Source organism: Chanos chanos, chromosome 5 (genome assembly GCF_902362185.1).
Source record: "Chanos chanos chromosome 5, fChaCha1.1, whole genome shotgun sequence".
Classification (NCBI taxonomy): Eukaryota; Metazoa; Chordata; class Actinopteri; order Gonorynchiformes; family Chanidae; genus Chanos; species Chanos chanos.
Window position 1 is genome coordinate 43,742,856 of NC_044499.1, and position 18,202 is coordinate 43,761,057.

At 41.2% G+C, this 18,202-nt stretch overlaps 3 protein-coding genes across 3 annotated transcripts in view; 2 read left to right on the plus strand and 1 right to left on the minus strand.

Annotated features, from left to right (window-relative positions):
* Nucleotides 1-709: 709 nt before the first annotated feature.
* Nucleotides 710-5,219, plus strand: nmt1b (N-myristoyltransferase 1b). The gene is made up of 12 exons (XM_030775437.1): nucleotides 710-791; nucleotides 897-1,002; nucleotides 1,299-1,443; nucleotides 1,792-1,910; nucleotides 2,283-2,374; nucleotides 2,564-2,680; nucleotides 2,776-2,946; nucleotides 3,147-3,255; nucleotides 3,415-3,585; nucleotides 3,849-4,016; nucleotides 4,338-4,475; nucleotides 4,730-5,219. The coding sequence occupies exons 1-12, from the start codon at nucleotides 754-756 to the stop codon at nucleotides 4,748-4,750; spliced, it is 1,395 nt and encodes a 464-aa protein (XP_030631297.1). The 5' UTR covers nucleotides 710-753; the 3' UTR covers nucleotides 4,751-5,219.
* Nucleotides 4,938-8,278, minus strand: LOC115812885 (uncharacterized protein CFAP97D1-like). Its single transcript, XM_030775438.1, has 6 exons — nucleotides 8,207-8,278; nucleotides 6,054-6,124; nucleotides 5,810-5,928; nucleotides 5,513-5,636; nucleotides 5,135-5,197; nucleotides 4,938-5,006 (listed from the first exon to the last, which is right to left on the minus strand). The coding sequence occupies exons 1-6, from the start codon at nucleotides 8,226-8,228 to the stop codon at nucleotides 4,980-4,982; spliced, it is 426 nt and encodes a 141-aa protein (XP_030631298.1). The 5' UTR covers nucleotides 8,229-8,278; the 3' UTR covers nucleotides 4,938-4,979.
* A 2,082-nt stretch (nucleotides 8,279-10,360) lies between these two features.
* The window catches only part of svild (supervillin d), a 36,969-nt gene continuing 29,127 nt past the window's right edge, over nucleotides 10,361-18,202 (plus strand). The window contains exon 1 of the mRNA XM_030775074.1: nucleotides 10,361-10,403. The gene's annotated coding sequence lies outside the window, so the exon portion shown is untranslated. The remainder of the gene's footprint in view (nucleotides 10,404-18,202) is intronic.

The following is an 18,202-nucleotide window of genomic DNA, read 5'->3' on the forward strand; positions in this document are numbered from 1 at the left end:
TGATGGCAACAGTGACACCATCTGGTGAGAATTCCAAATAAAAAAAAGATCTCAGTTTCTACCTCTCAAGTTTTATTAGAAAGGAAAGTATTAGATGACATATTTACATTTATTTATTTATTTACTTACTTACTTATTTAATTATTTGTTTATGTTTAGTAATATCTATATGTCATACTGAATGATTTGTGGATTTCTCGTGGTGTCACATCGCCTGTGCTTCAGTGGCTAATATCAATATTTAAGGTTGAATCAACTGGTAATTACATTTTCATTACCGAGCAAGTCAAACTAAACTTGACCTACGATCATAATCATAAATCGTCAGTATCACTATCAGCATACATTCAGTTCCCTCAAATATCTCCCCCATGCACGCACATGCGCACATACATCAACGTGTTCTCGGACTTTTCCTGGAAGGGTTGAAGATAATGTGAAATAATGTTAACTCTTCTAACTAAAGAATATCATTTGACAGTGATCTGTGGTAAAGACCCTGTCCTGTAAATAAGGTCAATAACTCTAATGAGGAGGTGCCTGTGATAAGACGGAAGATGTGTAGGGCGGGGCAGGGGAAGGAGAAAGACAGGGGTCAGATGGAGGTTGGGTGGCCTGGACCCTCCCTTCCATGCAGTGTAAGATAAGAGCCTGCAGCAGACACACACACATACACACACACACACACATACACACACACACACACACGCACACTATCTCAGAGAGAAGAACCGCACGCTTCCCACTGCTCCGATGCCTGAAAATATTCATATGGCTGCCCCTGACAACCCGTAATTATCCTGTCCTTTCATTTTTTCGTGTATCTATAATCAGATTTAGTTGTGGTTATTTTTTCCTGAGGAATATATGATTATGCATTTGATTCCTCACTTCAGAGAGAAGAACCAAGGGGACGGGGATACGGAGAAGAGGAAAAAGAAATCGAAGAAAAACAAAGATGAAACATGGGCCAAGGAGGAACCACGGGACCCTTTTGAGATGGTGTGTGTGTGTGTGTGTGTGTGTGTGTGTGTGTGTGTGCATGTATTATTGAGTCAAGCCGATACTGATAAAGCAAACTCATCTAAGTGCTGTCATGGAGAGGTACCTTAGCACTACAGTAGCATTTATAACTACCCCTATGAACCTGATCTGTCATTGTACAATAACCAATCAAAGAATGAGAGTGATGACACAGAGCAACATGGGATAAAGTGTCTTTTTTTTTTACTCATACTCTGTAGCCATGGTTTTAGCTTGGTTTCCCTGCTTCTTTTCTCAACACTGTCCTGACTTAGCTGGACACTCTGCCTGAGGAAAAGCAGCAAGAGATTCGGAAGGCGCTGCACCTGTTCTCCCTGGGTCAGGGCCCCCCAAAAAGCCTTCAGGAGGCTCGCAAGCATGACTACCGCTTCTGGAGCACCCAGCCTGTCCCCAAGATAGGTATGGAACTTAAAACGTTTTCAGAGATCACGTAGTGTCCTGAGTTAAAACTACAAGTGTTGACGAGTCTGTCTGTCTGTTTTGATCTTAAAGTGATATACGAATAGAAGTAGGGGACATATGAATGTCATACTCATGTGTGAAGTGAGATATGTTAAAGTGATATGGGAATCCGAGTATGACACATATGAAATTCATACTCAATAAAGCCCATTTTAGGATGTATATTTCAACCTCTAAAACATTTCCAGATATTTTAGAGTCCAACAAATGATTTGTAGCAACATGTTGAACTGGTGTGATATGCAGCTCACATCCCCTGGTAAAACTTGTGTTGTTCTGTCTTAGACGAGGTAGTGACATCTTGTGGGCCCATTGACACAGTGAAGCCCAGCATGCGAGAGGAGCCCTACTCCCTTCCGCGGGGTTTCAGCTGGGACACACTGGATCTGCACAACCCAGTGCAGGTCAGCGCTTTTCTTCCATCTGGTACTGAGGGTATAAATATTTGTACGATGTTTGTAAACGTATTCTTTAAAAACACAAGCAAAGTCACGCATCCAGTTTGGATGATGAAATTATGCTTGCAAATTGGTTGACTTAGTTATGACTAGAATGATTTTGCTGTAATGAGGTCTTTCTTTTCTTCGTTACTTAAAATGTATTATTTTTTGAAACCACAAAGACATTGCAACAGACAAACATGTATTTTGGTTTCAAGCGCATCTTTATTTGACTCCTCTTCTTCAGAGATGTATTTATTAATAATTGACTCCCATAGTTGTCATTGTATTTTTCTTCTACCAATTTCCCCTGTGTATGTTTGTGTGTGTCTCTAGATAAGAGAGCTGAGCACACTGCTGAATGAGAATTACACAGAAGAGGATGATAACACACTGCGCTTTCACTACACCCCTCAGTTTCTGCTCTGGTGGGTTTCGTTAAAAGAGAGTTCTAAATATCTGCTTTGCAGTCATAATGGTGTTGACTAATGTGTATTTCCCATAGGAATGAATTCGATATATATGAACAATTTCAGTATAATGATCAGTGTTGTCTTTCAGCATGTCTTACTTTAGTACTTCATTTCCTGGGTCTGTTTCTTTTTCCTCTGTTTCAGGGCCCTGTGCCCCCCTGGCTGGCAGTCTGAGTGGCACTGTGGAGTACGGGTCACGTCCAATCAGAAACTGGTGGGTTTTATCAGTGCCGTTCCTGCCACTGTTAAGATATATGACACGTGAGTACAACTTTCATTTCAGTTCATTTAAAACTCAGAAAAGTACAAGTGAGTGAATACGTGCAGTATGTGATGTGTCATATCCCACTGGACAGTGAAATGAAGATGGCTGAGGTGAACTTCCTGTGTGTTCATAAGAAGCTACGATCCAAACGGATGGCCCCTGTCCTCATCCGAGAGATGACCAGACGGGTTAACCAACAGGGAATATTCCAAGCAGTCTACAGTACCACGGCTGTGCTTCCTAAGCCTGTGGCAAGTTGCAGGTGAGTGACAGCCGGTGAACTACAGAGTTGTAACTCTCTCTCTCTCTCTCTCTCTCTCTCACACACACACTCTTCTACACAGGGTGTGTTTTGCTTTCCTCTTTAGATGATCTAATATGCCATCTTGGTTCTGTTATAAAATATGAATTAAGTTAATGTCCCATTCAAATTAAATGGAACATGTCTTTATGTGTTCTAAGATACTGGCACAGATCATTGAACCCACGCAAGTTGATTGAGCTGAATTTCTTGTCACTGGGACGGAATATGACCCTACAACGTGCACAGAAGCTGAATCGCTTGCCAAAGGTCAGTGTTTAGAGCGCTCACTTGCCAAAATGTATACTCTAACCCTAAATCTTACCCATAACACTAAACAAATAATGTCTCAACCAGTGCTGTTCATATCTGTCTCTAGACCTTGTTTAATTTCAAGTCTCAACTCTTTGTTTTTCCCACCTACTCCAGAGTCCTAAGACACCGGGCCTGCGTGCCATGACTGCTGAGGATGTGCCAAGGGTGCAGACTCTACTGCAGGACTACCTAAGCACCTTCAGTCTAAACCCCATCCTTAGCCGTGAGGAGGTGGAGCACTGGCTGATGCCCCGAGATGATGTCATTAACACCTATGTGGTGGAGGTTAGTGTGAACCATTGAGGTTAAGGGAAAATCTTTATGAAATACAAATTGCCACTTTTCCCCTTGCAATTTGTGCTTATTGAACAAACGAAAGCTGAATTTAGAAGTGCTTAAGCCAAATTATTTTAAGTTAGAGATAATGTAACATCAACTTGTCCTAGCAAATGAAAATTATGAAAAGCATGACCATATAGGTATTTAAGGTGCATTAAAAGCTCACTTACCAATGACAACCATCACTGATTACTATTTTTCTATGCTAGAGCCAAGAGGGGGCAATCACTGATTTGGTGAGCTTCTACACACTATCATCTGTGGTTCTGAACCACCCTGTGCACCGCATTATGAAGACAGCCTACTCTCTTTACACTGTTAGCACAACCACTTCCCTGCAGCAGCTGATGGAAGACATCCTCATCATTGCCAAAACAGTGAGCCAATTTTTACTGTGACATTCATTTAGTACTGTCTATGTAAAATCTATATCACTGTGTAGAGGACCCCAAATACCTAAATACACATTTATAAAACTTGATGTGAATGCACATCATTGATGTCAGCTTGTGAACAGCAATACATATTAATCGAGATTTTTTACTTCTATATCATCGCAGTAGCAGATGCTAAGCTTAAATAATTCCCTAATGAAGTTTCCTCTGTCCTTCTTCTTTTGTTTTGTTTTGTTTTGTCCTCTCCTTTCCTCTCCTCTTCTCTCCTCTCCTCTCCTCTTTTGGTCACTTTCTCTTGTTTAGAAAGGGTTTGATGTGTTCTTAGCTCTGGATGTGATGGAAAATAAGACCTTCCTAGAACCTCTGAAGTTCAGTGTGGGGGATGTGACCCTGAACTATTACCTTTACAACTGGAGATGCCAAAACATTGCTTCAGACAAGGTGACTATTTAGTGATGTGGTGATTTTGATACTGACATTAGCTTTAGTGACTGAGCTATTTGAATCCATACCAAATGAACTAAACATCCAGAGTTCATGAGAACTGATCCTCATCGGTCATGGTGCTCTGTATGAAGCATTGTAATATTGATAGCAGGCATCTACGTACTGTTGATATTATACTATGAAAGAAAGAATGAAACTTTTCTAACAATCATCAAACTGTAAAGTAAACCAATCTGTCTGCTTTATAGGTGGGTATGGTACTCAAGTGAGAAAGCCACACTTTGATACCTGGACTGACAAGAAGCAAACATGAAGATTTTTTTAGGACTGGAAGCTAATTATTATGGTTATCAATATTTTACATGAACATTCACAGTTCTGATGAGGTGAAATGAAATTAAAACAAAGAAACACAAGCAGGACAAAAAAATACAACTGCAGTGATCAAAATTTATTCTTTTATACTGAGCTGTCAAAATAACAGCACCATCAGAGTAGTCAGTTAATCAGGTTTAAGGGACGGACCTGAATGAAAAACAGATAAAAATGCAACCTGAATATATGTGCATTTATATTCTCAAGTGTCTGTTACTGTTCATGCCATGTCTTAACCAGAACTATGTAATGGCTGTGAAATATGATTCATCACATACCTTTTTTGTTGCATTTAGATTTTCTGGGTATTTTAAGAGCCGAGTCACATATCCTCTCGTCACCTAAAAAAAAAAAAATAATGTGAATGAATGAAATACATTTTATTGCAAGTCTAATGACATTGTAACGACTTCTTTTTCGGACACCTGCAATATCTTTTTTAAATATCGCCTAAAAAGACTGATGTGTTGATGTGTTAGCTTGTCTAACTGATTAAAGACTTTTATCTTACCCCTTATCTCTCGCTTTTTTTTTTTTTTTTAAATTCGAGACCAATAATATGGTCGAAACCTACTTTTTAACTCTTTTGTGACTTCACATACCGTGCCTGTAAAGCATATCTATCTCTCACGATGATCTGTCGTCAAAACGCTTACTTTGAAGTCACTCAGCCACGTCTTGTGATCATACACTGACTTGGTCATATTGATCTTCTTAAGAAGTGCCTGGTTCTCCAGAGAAATCTTCACCAGCTCTCTGTTCCTGAGATCTGCATTCACGCTGATACAAGACACCACACGATAAACATATGTTTGACAGCAGGGAAATGTTTCTTTCTTTCTTTCTTTTTTTTTAATGGCAAAGTTAAGGGAAAGTTTTTAGTGTTAGAATCTCAAACAAACCAGATTAAAAAAATATGAATAGCCGAAACACTGGAAAAAGCCCTCGCTCACCTGGGTTTGGGGTGGTAATCGTTCCAGTTGTCCAGGCCTCCTCTGGCCATCGTACGAGCAACTCTGGACACCAGAAGGCGGTTGTCTCGCTCTATCTCCATCAAACGCTCCTGCTCCATCTGTAACACAGAGGTACTCCAAGGAAGTCTAAGCAAGAGTATTTCTTTGTGAGAATCAAGGTTGAATGATAGGTGTGAAAAAGTGAGTGACACAGGATTTAATGAAGACCAGTGAGCATACTGACTTGAATCTTTTTCAGGTTTAGATGGGAATGCAGATATGTCCTAGGAGCTTTGTTGTCAACCATCGGTTTGACTACAAGTGAACAAAAAAGAACAAAAGCATGGAAAAACGTTTGCCTGGGAATGTAAAATTATAGTACTGAAATATCTCAGCGATTGACTGTTATGTTTCTTGGGACCTGCTTGTAAGTACCCAAAAGATACGGTGCTTCTGTTTTCCCGCGAACACTTCACATACCGTTCTCCATTCTGTCCATGTGATATTTGTAGTGGTGCCCGTCCCACATTTTCCTCATATTATTGTACTGGCCTGTGGTGCCAACGATAGCTGGAAATGCCAAGTAATCTGCTTTGTTCATTCTGTTGTTATACTGTGCCTGTTTTAGTGCTTACACGATTCTGCTAAAACTCACACAGGTCTGTTCCAAATGACAACTTAACTGGCACGTCATTACACCTTATTGCGTAGTAACGTAGTTCCATCATAGATACTGATAGTTTTGTGGTTATGGCGATGAAAACAATCAAAAACATGTTTATTACAAGACTGGAAGGCTTGTTTGTTCGTGGTTACAGCTACTCTATAATTTGTGGAGTGTTGCGCAAACCAATATACATTTGCCAATGAGTATCCACGGCAGAACCGCACCATTTTTCGTATTATTTAATACAGTCATGAAGTTCCACCTTTCAGACAGATGTTTTTAAAACTCAATCAAAGGAAATAATATCATTACATTTTCTTAACACTCGAATATCAATGGAGCGTAATTTACAAGACATAAACCCGAAATTAACCGCTAGTAAAAACGTAGCATGCGTCGCATCAGCCTGATTATCTCTCTGTGAAGGTTTTTAGTTAGCCGAAACGATCAGGTTTGACGCTGAAGAATGCATCTCATTTTCGGCGTAAACAGCTGGAGTTGTGTGAAAGGCACACTGGTTTTTGACTGAATAGAGAAAAGTGTTAATCCTTCATTATATGTTTATCTCTATAAATACTAGGATAGTCGACTGAGCTGAGGACACGGCAGCTCCTACCGGCATTCGGTGTTGGACCAGATGGCCCTGCAAGGTGCATAACAATCAGCATTTGTCCAACAGTGACCTTACACTCATTGTCAGGGGTAACAGTTACCGTGGAGTTCTGCTGTCCATTAGGCAGTGCAGTTCGGTTATGGTCTGAGATCGTATCCACACGACTCTAGCGTTTAAAGAAACAAGCAGTGGCTGAGAATTAACCTATGCCATGGCGCTAAAAGAGAAACTGTTTTTTTGTTTGTTTTTTATTTGCTTGTTTTATCATAAGAGGAAACAATATAAAATTTAGATAAAGCTGAACATGGACTGAAACTCTTGCTTGGCCGGGAGGACAATCTATTCTTTTCAAACACTGAGAATAGTTTGCTACCGCTGTTTTTGCATTTGTTTATCATGGTTCGGTTATCTTTCCAAATCTTTTTTTAGTCAAAGTCTATCTTGGAGAAGTGGTTTACTCAGCACGATACCTTAGAGAAACGTTATAGTGCAGACTTTCATTGCACTCATGAAATGTACACACAACTGTATTCTGACAGAATTTTTTTCATTCCTTTATTATTTGTCAATCAAAGGTGAGATTTACTCTTAAAAAGTGAAACTGACGTTAAGTACTACCAGACACAACAAGTCTTTGGCCTTCTACTCTTTATCTATTAAAATACTTTTGCAGGAAACTTCTTAACAACGAGTGTTAGACAAATAAAAGATACACCTTATCAGTGTGTACAAAGGGGTGTAATGAAAGTTAGAGTTAGATTTAGATTTCAGCTAATGCTGTTGATTGAATATGGATCAATGAAAAAGCAAGTAGTATGTAACTACAACATTCTAGTGACACACATTTTAGTGTATATTCAGGGAGTACAATGTGCTAGGTTATTCTGCTTTCATAACCTTGAACTTTTATGAACCAGTCGTTTACACACAAACATTTATCTTTTGGTTCAAAGCCCAGTTAAGTTAGATGATTGCTCTATTGTCTTCACATTTTATGACACTATTATTTAAGTGCATTCAAAATGAAAGCTTGATGTACAAAAACAGATGTTTTCTCTACATTGTTCTGGAAAACTGGACAAAGACCACACAAGATATGAAGAGTGGTTATACTTACAGACATGTCCTTGTGTGGCCATTGATGGAATGTGTATGACACAGTTTTAACATAACTACAATTAGAGGCTCCCTCTTGTCTGTAATATGTAAGTCAGTGCTGTAACAGATATTGACAGTCGCATATTTATAGTCTTGGAGCCAGTGTTTCCCTAATATGCCAAAGGTAATGGAGTACAGAGAAAGTTCAGTTGGTCACTCAGGCATGCTGACCTGCAGCAAGCAGTCCCCATTGTTAAATAATATTCATATCTTTCACATGTCGCACACTTCCTAAACTGAAGACAGATATGTTGTTTCATTTGTTTGACTGATTCAGAAATGCAATTTATTTCCACCCAAATTACGCAAGTGCGTTTTTTTTTTTCCCGTCAGGCCTTGTGTTTTACCCTTGATCACAGTATGAAAGTCCAGGCAAACTGCTTGTCATAATATGTCAATGTTTGTTCTAGAAGACATGGACAGGATGACACTTAATGGAACGAATTGCCACATACACATTACCAAATACACAGCTTAGTGTACAATATATCTATCACTGTTCATTTTTTTTCATTTATATCATTGTCTGGTCAACCAGTTGTAATGAAAGAGTCAGTAGACCCAAGTGCAGAGTTCTGGTACTTTAATAAAGCAGTCCAACAAATCCAAATCAGAATCCTCAGGAATAGTCAAGAAACACAGGCCAGGGTCAAAACCACACGGGGAGCAAAACAGAAGTCCGTACAAACAATCCAGATCGTAAGACAAAGAGCAGGGTCAAAAAGACAGGCCAACAGGTCAAAAAACAGGAGCAGAGTAACAGGTAGAAACACAGATGAAACGTTCAGTAGCGCAAGCTCAATACCTCACGAAGAGGTCGCTGAAACTGTAGTCCTCAAATCCCCCAGTGGTAACTGGGTGAATTTGCTGCAGGTGTCGTTAAAACTCAGGTGAATCAGAGCGTGTGCGTGGCCGAACAGGGACTTGGCTGGAGGCAGGTCTGATACCAGTTTAATGTTCTTTAGAGCAGTGGTTCTCAATCCTGCTCCTGGAGGACCCCTGCTCTGCACGTTTTCCATCTTTCCCTGCTCTGACTACCTGACTGAACTCATCAGTGGCACTTTTGATTGGCTAAGCACACCTGATCTAATAAAGAGCATGTTAATCACACTAATCAGGTGTGTTCTGAGCAAGGCAAGATAGAAGATATGCAGAGCAGGGGTCCCCCTAGGGGCAGGATTGAGAACCACTGCTTTAGAGCTCGCTAGAGCTGCTACTGAGTGTAGTCATTTATATGTGTAATGTCTCAAAAAGAACAGATGGTGGCAATATGGACACACAGTGGACAGTGTAAAAGGGTCTCCAAAAAGAACTTGTTCCTCTTGTTCCTTCATTGTCAACATTCAATATTAATATCAATCTCTCCAACGGGAAATGCAAGATAGACAAAAACGGTTGTGTCTTTTTTATGTTCTCCTGCTGTGGTATGAGCATTTCTTACTTTTTTCTTTTTAGCGAGAATAACTAATTACTAGGCAAAATACTTCTGATTTCCATTTGTAAATTGACTGATGAAGAACAAACCACTTAGGTGCTGTGAAATCCAAAGGGATAAACAAGTGTCTAAGATATACGTTGCCCTACTTAGAAGAGGGCTCAGGATGTGCGTGAGATACGTTGCGTTCAGACGAGCAGTCTTGCCCTGGTCTTGCCCTAAGCGCTGATCCGCGTCAACACGGAACAGACAGTGCGAATTGGATAGGGGCGGGATTTCAACTTTTTCAACTCGTCTGCAAAAGACACTTCATATCGGTTTGTAGGGCAGAGTGGCTCAGTATTGTGTATGAGTGTGTGATATGTGTCTACATCGGAGTTGTCAAGTATTTACTTCCAGAGCGCTATTTTAGTTTGCCACCTCGAGCGGGCAATCGTTTATTTTTCTACCCTACCAAAGCTCTGTCTCCCGCTGGATCGCTACATCACTGACCTCTCAAAACAAAGACTTTGCCATTTGCACGTGCTTTGCATTTTAACTCGTATAAACGGACTTTAAAAACTTCTCTTTTGAAAGAATATATATTTCTCGCATTTTTTTAAACTATCATTCCAAGCCAAAGTGCTAGTGTTTTAGTGAAGTGGTTTGTTCGTAATCGGTTCATCCAGATGAACGAAGGGAATGTAATTGACCTGTGTCGCTCGATTTGAAGCTTGATAAGGTATGTAATTTGCCAAATTCATTCAGAATTCAGTTTTCTGCCTGAGACTTTCCATGCATCACAGTGATCTTGTTTCACGCGCTACTTGCAAGTTAAGCAAGAAATTCGTCATAGCGCTTATACTTCGACCTGTGGAAAGTATTGGTTAACTGTATGTGATTTAAAAGGGATTAGTTAATTGATTGGATTTACGATACAGTAGATCCCCCGTACAGGTATTTGTCGTTTACACTGCTTGGTTTTGGGATTACAGAGAATGTGTGAGTGGGCTAGAATGGTTTCTGCTCAAATACCAAAGAATTCAAATCTGTCGTTACAGCACGAGTCATATCTCGATTGCCATTCTGTGTTAGCACTGAAATGTTCATTAAGTCCCTACCCTTCCAGTCATCGTCATCATCATCATCATCATCATCATCATAAAAGTCATTTCTATTTTAGCATAAGAGGACTTCTGCACTAATCCATTAATACTTATGAACCATTTCTTCACCGTCAGCATTCACTTTTCTGCAGGAGAAGTGTAAAACATTCTTGTCAAATTGGTAAATAATTACTACACTTACGATCATATATTTGTCAATTCCAGGCCATGGGATGGTTAATGAAGCTATTATTAGGTATCACTTGTTTCAGCACAATCATGTTAATTTTTGTAATGTAACAGTTCCTAACCTCTTTTTGTACTGGAGTTGCATGCAGGAATGTGGGGAATCAGCTCTTATCTGAGTGCATCTCCACGCTTTTCAGACACAGTGCGTATCAGCCCCCCTCATTTGATCTTTAAGATCTAATATTTAAATTTAGAAAGACTCACAGTGGTCTTTGAGTTGAGTTTGTGGTGACATTGTTGTGCACTTGGCAGTCTTTTCTGTCCAGAGTCGAGAACATGTAAGTTACCCCAAGCAGTGGCCGACCAATGAGCTGCTGGGAAAGTGCTCTGTAAGCACCTGGAAAAACAAAAGCCTAGAAAGTGCAGAGAAACCAAAACATAAGCTTATGGTCACATTAGCAAAGCAGAGCAATATAAGGGGCCTGGAACCGAATTGTCCCATTTCTCATCTCATCAGAGGTTCTTCTTAACCTGAGGTTCTCTCTCTCTCTCTCTCTCTCTCTCTCTCTCTCTCTCTCTCTCTCTCTCTCTCTCTCTCTCTCTCTCTCTATATATATATATATATATATATATATATCTTGCTCTCTCCCTCAGTCTTTCTCTGTTTCTCTTTTGAGTCACACTCACTGCTTATATTTATACTTCTGTTTCCATTCAAGTGCAACTGGACTTGTTACATTTCATATAATTGAGCTCTCTGGCTTGCAGGGCCCCTCTCCTGATAAAAACCTTTATTTAACAAGTTTCAGGACCTTCCAAGGGAGTCGTAGAAGCCAAAGTGCCCCATACACAGGCTCCCTCCAGCCCACTGATTGTGTCATTCTGCTGTTTTTCAGAGTAGCTCTATGACTGTTCATTCTGTTCTGCTGACCTGACTGTACATTAATGCGTTTGAGATTTCTGATGAGACTTGCGTGAACCGTATCTAGAGTTGAGCAATAAAATGGAGGCTTATCAATGGAGGATCAGATAGAGTTCAAGATATAAGGGTAGGCAGGGTCTAATGAAAAAGAAAACACACACACACACACACACTAAAATACCTCTATAATGACCTGTTGTCTCTGAACTGTGCCGCTTTCTTAACAGCCTGAGGAAAACAGTACCGCTCAAACAAGTCAGAGCAGAAACATTCACCTTTCCTAATTCTTCTTTCTGTGTGTGTTTTGTTTGGATCCTGTATGCAGGGAAGGGGGGACAGAAGTGCCTTTGTTGTGAGACTGTTAAGTGAATGTTGTGAGCTGGGTGAAGTGTTTCTGTACCATGTGTGTCTCTGTGAGGTTAGGGAAAGAGAGGTATTGTGTTACTCTTGCAGGTGTCTGTTACTCATGGACTGAAAGTACAATGGAGGATCAGATGTGGTAGAAGTTTTTGGTCAGTGCTCTGTTGTTTTACTGAAAAGTGGCTCTGATGTGAATCCCTCAAGATTATTGTTTCAGTCCATGACTTCATAACTACAGATGTGGATAGAACCTTTTTCGTCTTAACCCTGCTCCAGTTCAGGCTTAACTTTTCTACCACACGCTTTCTGGGAGCATATGGGTAATATCTTCAAGACAACTTAGGCACTTTCTGAGGCTCAAAGGTACTTCAATGTGTCATGCAGGCTTTACACGTCCATGTGTAGAAATGAGAACTTGACATTTAATTCTGTGTGCAGTTGGCAAACGTTATCTTTGAGAAACTGTGTGCCAGTGTGACCTGATAACAAAGCCAGCTGTTGCCCCTCTCCTCCTGTTTGCCCCTCCTATTTCCTGCCTAGTGTCAGTAATCGCTGTTTGGCTGGGAAGCCTGACTGTAAATATTTACTCCAAATGAAGGAGGTTATGACAGTCTTAGGATTGAGTTGCTTCCATTGTGGAGAGCAGGGGTTAGAGGATGCTACTCACTACTGTCAAGAACTACTACTGAAGCGCATGGAATTGGGAGTCCTGAGGGTGTTAGGAGTAGTGAGTGACTCTCTTTGAAAAGGATGCCCTGCCATCGCCATTATGTAAGACTGGTTGTTGACAAATACAGTGGCTTAGTTGCTAGCGGTTACTTGCCTGGTTATTATTTGAAAGTTGTATTGATCATTCTTTGGTATTTGTAGAGTTTTCTTTCAGCACAGAACTGTCTTGCAGTATAGTAGTAGAATTACTTTTCAGGATGATTCATTATTATTCTGACTCTGATGGACGTTTCTGACAGTTAGGTCACTGACACAAAAAATCATTGTGAAACTCAGGATATGCAGTAGAGTGTGTGTGTGTGTGCACATAGTGTAGTGTAGTACTTCCCATATTTAAATGTTTCAGTAAGATTTTTATTGGGCTACATTAGCAGTTGAAAAAAAGTCCTCACACAGCAAACATGTAGGAGATCTGTTCCTCTTTTAACATCAATAGGTAAACCACAGTCATGCATGCTCATGGACCCGTTCATCTACACCGTTACAAATTAACGCTAAATGCATTTTTTTTGCTCTATATTTTGCGCTCTCTCTCTCTCTATCTTCATCCTTTTCTCATGGGTTAGGCAGAAAAAGACCTGTTAGTCTTTAACATTCCATGGTCTGACCCTTCCCCTCTACACACCCGCTTTCTTTCTGGGCCCCCCCCCCCCTTGTCTCTTCCCTCCCTGTTAAATTCCACTCCTCCAGATGGTAGTGAGTCTTTGGCCACCCCACCAATGCAACTCTCTTTCCTTTCCCCTACACGTTGTCCTCTCTAGTCTTCTTTGTTCTCTCCCTCCTCTATTCGGAAGTGAGTCCAGTCTCAGCCCTGACTAAATGAGCCTCTTCTCTTTGGGCTGGGTCAGCTGGGATCCCCGTCAGGAAGGTAATGAAGTGGAATGCCTGGATAAGCTTAGCTCTGGCCAGAGGTGAGCTCCACGACAAGCACAGTTCTGCTCTTACATTCACACACCAGACTGTCTCCGCCTGCTTGCAGTCAGTTCAGCTCAGTGCAAATCTCAGGCTCTTATCTCTCTTCTCCCGGCCTGTCAGGACACATTAGTACATTGCTTCGTGCTCGGTCTCTGGAAAACCCTCTTACAGTAATATGTTTTCACTTGCACTATCATTCTCAGAAGACAGAGGGACATTAAATGTTCTTTTGGTGATGGTACTGGTAATGGAGTAGCTGTTCCGTGTTGTACTGATAAAATGGTGACCACTTTTCAGTGACTCTTGCATCTGTAGTGGTGTTGTAAGGGATGCAGTCTTCCTGTTTAGTCATTGTGTTTGTGATTTGTTGGACTAATAAGGCATCCCCAGCCACACCCTTTCCTATGCTCTGGATCTGTATATGTCAAACAGGCCACAAGAGCACTACAAGTGTAGCCATGTGTGTATTTATATTTGTCTGTTCTTGTTTACAGTCATAAAAATGTGTGAAATCCAGGATGCACAAGAATGATTGTGTATGGTTTGTTTAGGACAGTTAATGAATATTTAAGCTGTTTTTTTGTGGTTTATACCCTTTTCATGCGAGTTTGGCGCGTTTCTGTTGTGTGCTACGGTTTGTGCATGTGTGGATACAATACAGAGTCATAACTGTTTGTTTGTATGGTGTGTGTGTGTGATGTGAGGAGGGTAAACACAGAGCAGGAAGGTGAGGACAAAGAGCCAAATGAGAACACCAGAAACACTTTCTGCTTTCATTTAGCTTGTGTTGACGTGGGCCCCAAAGGGACTACACCGCACTGTACACAAATCACCACGCCTACAATTCCCAATACCCACCACTGAGAGGCGAGAAGCAAACTCTTTGCTTTTTCTATTGTAAGAAATGTGTGTTTGAAAACCAAAAATGCTGAAGATTGACCACCTCAAACATATGGAGAGTTTGTGTAGCATAAATAAAAAGTGGTGTTGAGAGATTTGAAAGATAGCTTGCAGTGTTTGCGTTTGCTGTTCAGGTAGTGTGTGTTCGCCTCTGGGCTTCTGAGGGAGGGTTGTAGGATTTTGGTGGAGAGAAAGGGGAACCCCAGGGGGAAGGGGCTGAGAGGGGTTAAAGGATAGTAGGCCACAGCTGTCAGAAGACTCTGAAGTCTCTATGAGGGGGGAACCGTGTTCGTCTCGGCCGTCTGCTCCCAAGCCCCCCTCTGTCTCCTCTCGTGTACGCTCCCCCTCCCACACAAGTTACCATGGAAACACATGCCCCACAATAACACGAAATCCGGACAGCTTGCCCCCCCCCCCCCCCCCCCCCCCCCCCCTTCCAATAGCTCTGTCTGTCCCAGCTCAGTGCACGGGAAGAGATGAGTCATTCACATCCATAAAGTTCCTGGGATTTTTAAAACACACTGTTCCTGTCAAAGCCCATTCTAAGACTAGCCATTAAAAAGCGCAGGCTGTGAAAACACCCCACCGCAGGGAAAGGAGGGATATAGGGAGAGGTAGAGCGAGGGAGGGAGAGTGGTATAGTTTGTCTTTAGGGAGTGCATAGTTTGGAAAAGAGAATATATGAACGGTTGAAAAAAAGTTCTGTGTTTTGTAGCTCTCCAGGGCTTTTTGTAGGATCCGCGGGGCCCCGGAGTAGTGTTGTATTAGAGGACGTGTCTGTAATGAGTAATATATTTGCTCTGTCCCCTTTTAGTTGGACTGGAGAGTATTTCATCACACTGCTGAAGTAAAATGCCTACTGAGAGCGAGCGAGCAGGCTGATACGTTTGGCAGGGTTTTATGGCGAGTGCTGCTTAGCACATGTAGATGTCAGCTAGTGTTATTGGATTACAGGCTGATGAGGCATGCTGAGACCTGTATCCCGATGGCCAATCACATGATTTGCTGTGATCACAATCTCACTCTATCTCTCACATTTGCAACCCACCCCCCTCACTCTTTCTCTCTCTCTCTCTCTCTGTCACACACACACACACACGCACACGCACACACACGTACATACATACTTAGTGATTGTTCATTTTGGGTGTGGCCTGTTGTAATACTTCTCAGGGGCTTTATGCTATCAGTTTCAAGGAAGCACAGTGCAGTTGGTTAGGACTGAAATTTGTGTGAGTGCTGCCAAGTTAGGCCAGTGTCTGCTGTTTAATGCTCAATTTCTCCCCCTCTCTCAGTAACTCTCACTTTCTCACGTATTCTCTTTCGCACGGCTTGATGCACCTCACAGCAAATCTCCTTTTACTGCCCTGGGTCAAAAAGACTTTAGAGGGGGGTGTGTTGTCAGGACTCTTGTGTTGGCTCAGATTGGATCAGCCTTGGTTCCCTGCACTGCAGAGAAGTTTCCACTAACACACACATACACACACACACACACACACACACACACACACAAAAACCCAGAAAGGAAGCTGTAGGAACAGTGAAGGGAGGCCCTGGGGCACAGAGGCTTGTGCTCTATCCTTGTACTAATTTGGTTGCAAATGATATGTAATGTAAGTATATAGCTACATATGAATTAGATTAAATTATGATAGATTAATATATTGACCATGAATTGCTGGTCACATATTCTGTAACCTCTGGTCAGGTTGTTAAGTTTTCGTGACAAAGACAAAGTTTCACTCATTTCCCAGGTTTATCTATCTATTCTTAATTTTGTGTGATTGTCCAACTTCTGTATTAAAGACAATCATGGGAGGGTAACCATACACACCTGTGGCTAGGACAACACAACAATGTATTCTAAATGTATTGTAATCTGTAGAGATATTGGTGTTTGTTTTTGAAGGAATGGTTTGGAATGGGTTGTTATGTTTGTAACCACACCAAGAATAAATGAGAATTGCTCTACACAGACCGAGGTGTGTGTCTTATGTCTGCTAGTGAACAGAGAGGCGTCCAGTTTGTGGTGTCTCTCCTAACAACAGTGCTTTTTTTGACCATATAACACTCTTCATTGATTGCTGTTGCCCTTAGTCAAAGTTATGTAATATGCTGTAAACCAGAGTACCATAGTACACTATCTGTCCTGTTCTAACACACCTGTATCAGCTAATCAGGGCCTTGGTAATTAGCTGATGAGTTGAATCAGTGCTGTGAGGCACTCGGGAGCGGGATTACAAAACGCTGCTGTAAAGCATTCACACTGCGTTGGGACCAATGCTTTGCCTTAAACCAGCACGAAGTATTTCTGGACTGTTCTGTGCTCATATGTTGATGTGATGTATGGTTTCCAAAGTTTAGGTAAAAGCTGGAGCGCAGGTCAACAACTCTCTATTGTTACTAAGGACTTATGTTATTGTGAACATGACAGTGAAAACAAATAAATGGGTGTGTATAGTATGAAAGGTGACCTCTGCTCCTTTATTTTCAAGTCAAATTCTGTTTCCTGCTTATGCATCTTCTATAGAGGGAGGGGTGAGAGAGAAAAAAACATTGCCTTCCAAAAAAAACTTGAATGTAATGTCAATGGGGTGTATGGTTTTTTTGTTTGTTTGTTTGTTTGTTTATTGTAAAATATCTTCAGGTTGATTGGACAGTCAGCGAGAGACTCTGTGCTGGCCGTTGGCGCCAAACAGCCAGGGTGGTGCTGGTTATCTCCAGATGATGACCCAGTTTTGTTGCCCTGGTATTTTTTTGGCATAGGAGTTGACTTTTACATTTCTGCAGTATGAGTGTTCACTGGTTCATGAGGGGCTTTATGAAGCTGTAAGGGCAGTGTTTATCCCTTTGGAAAAACCACATGAACAAATAAACTAGTGTCCTCATTTTATTTTCATTTCTGCATTTGTGTGCTTGTTATGACTATCTTTGTAATCATTTACTATGTTAGTCATTTGCCTACTAGGACTATCTCAAGTTAATAATCAACCTAACTCCAGGAAAGATGTTTGCACAGACTACTTTGGAAAGTGGAAACTAAAGGGCCTGAGAAGTTGTAACAGTGGTGTAGCCAATGATGTGCTTGAGGATATGGAGCTTGGAGCAAATAATCTCACACAACACTAGTAATGTGACCTACAGCTGTCCTGGTCATCCACTGGATTTAGGACCAGGTCAGATAGATTAGGCACAGATAAACACCGTGATTGTAATATCAGGAGAACAGATAATAGGAACATGCCTCTGTCTAACAACCATAAGCTCATAAAGCTAGAGGCTTTCATCTCTAAGCCTTCACCGACTGATTTACATTTTATAAGCGGTGAATTATGTTTGTCAGGGGAAGCTGAGGATGCTAACTTTCTTTGTTGGTGGTCTGGTTGTGCAAAATAGAAAGAATTCTTAGTCATTGAACTG

Excerpts from the sequence above, each read along its gene's own strand:
- nmt1b (XM_030775437.1), top strand. The coding sequence starts at position 754 with ATGCCTGAAAATATTCATATGGCTGCCCCTGACAACCC. Across the intron at positions 2,947-3,146 it reads AAGCCTGTGGCAAGTTGCAG|ATACTGGCACAGATCATTGA; the intron begins GTGAGTGACAGC and ends ATGTGTTCTAAG. Across the intron at positions 4,476-4,729 it reads AAAACATTGCTTCAGACAAG|GTGGGTATGGTACTCAAGTG; the intron begins GTGACTATTTAG and ends TCTGCTTTATAG.
- LOC115812885 (XM_030775438.1), bottom strand. The coding sequence starts at position 8,228 with ATGGCCACACAAGGACATGTCT. Across the intron at positions 5,198-5,512 it reads CGTGGCTGAGTGACTTCAAA|GTGACGAGAGGATATGTGAC; the intron begins GTAAGCGTTTTG and ends TTTTTTTTTTAG. Across the intron at positions 5,007-5,134 it reads ATCTAAATGCAACAAAAAAG|GTCCGTCCCTTAAACCTGAT; the intron begins GTATGTGATGAA and ends TTTTTCATTCAG.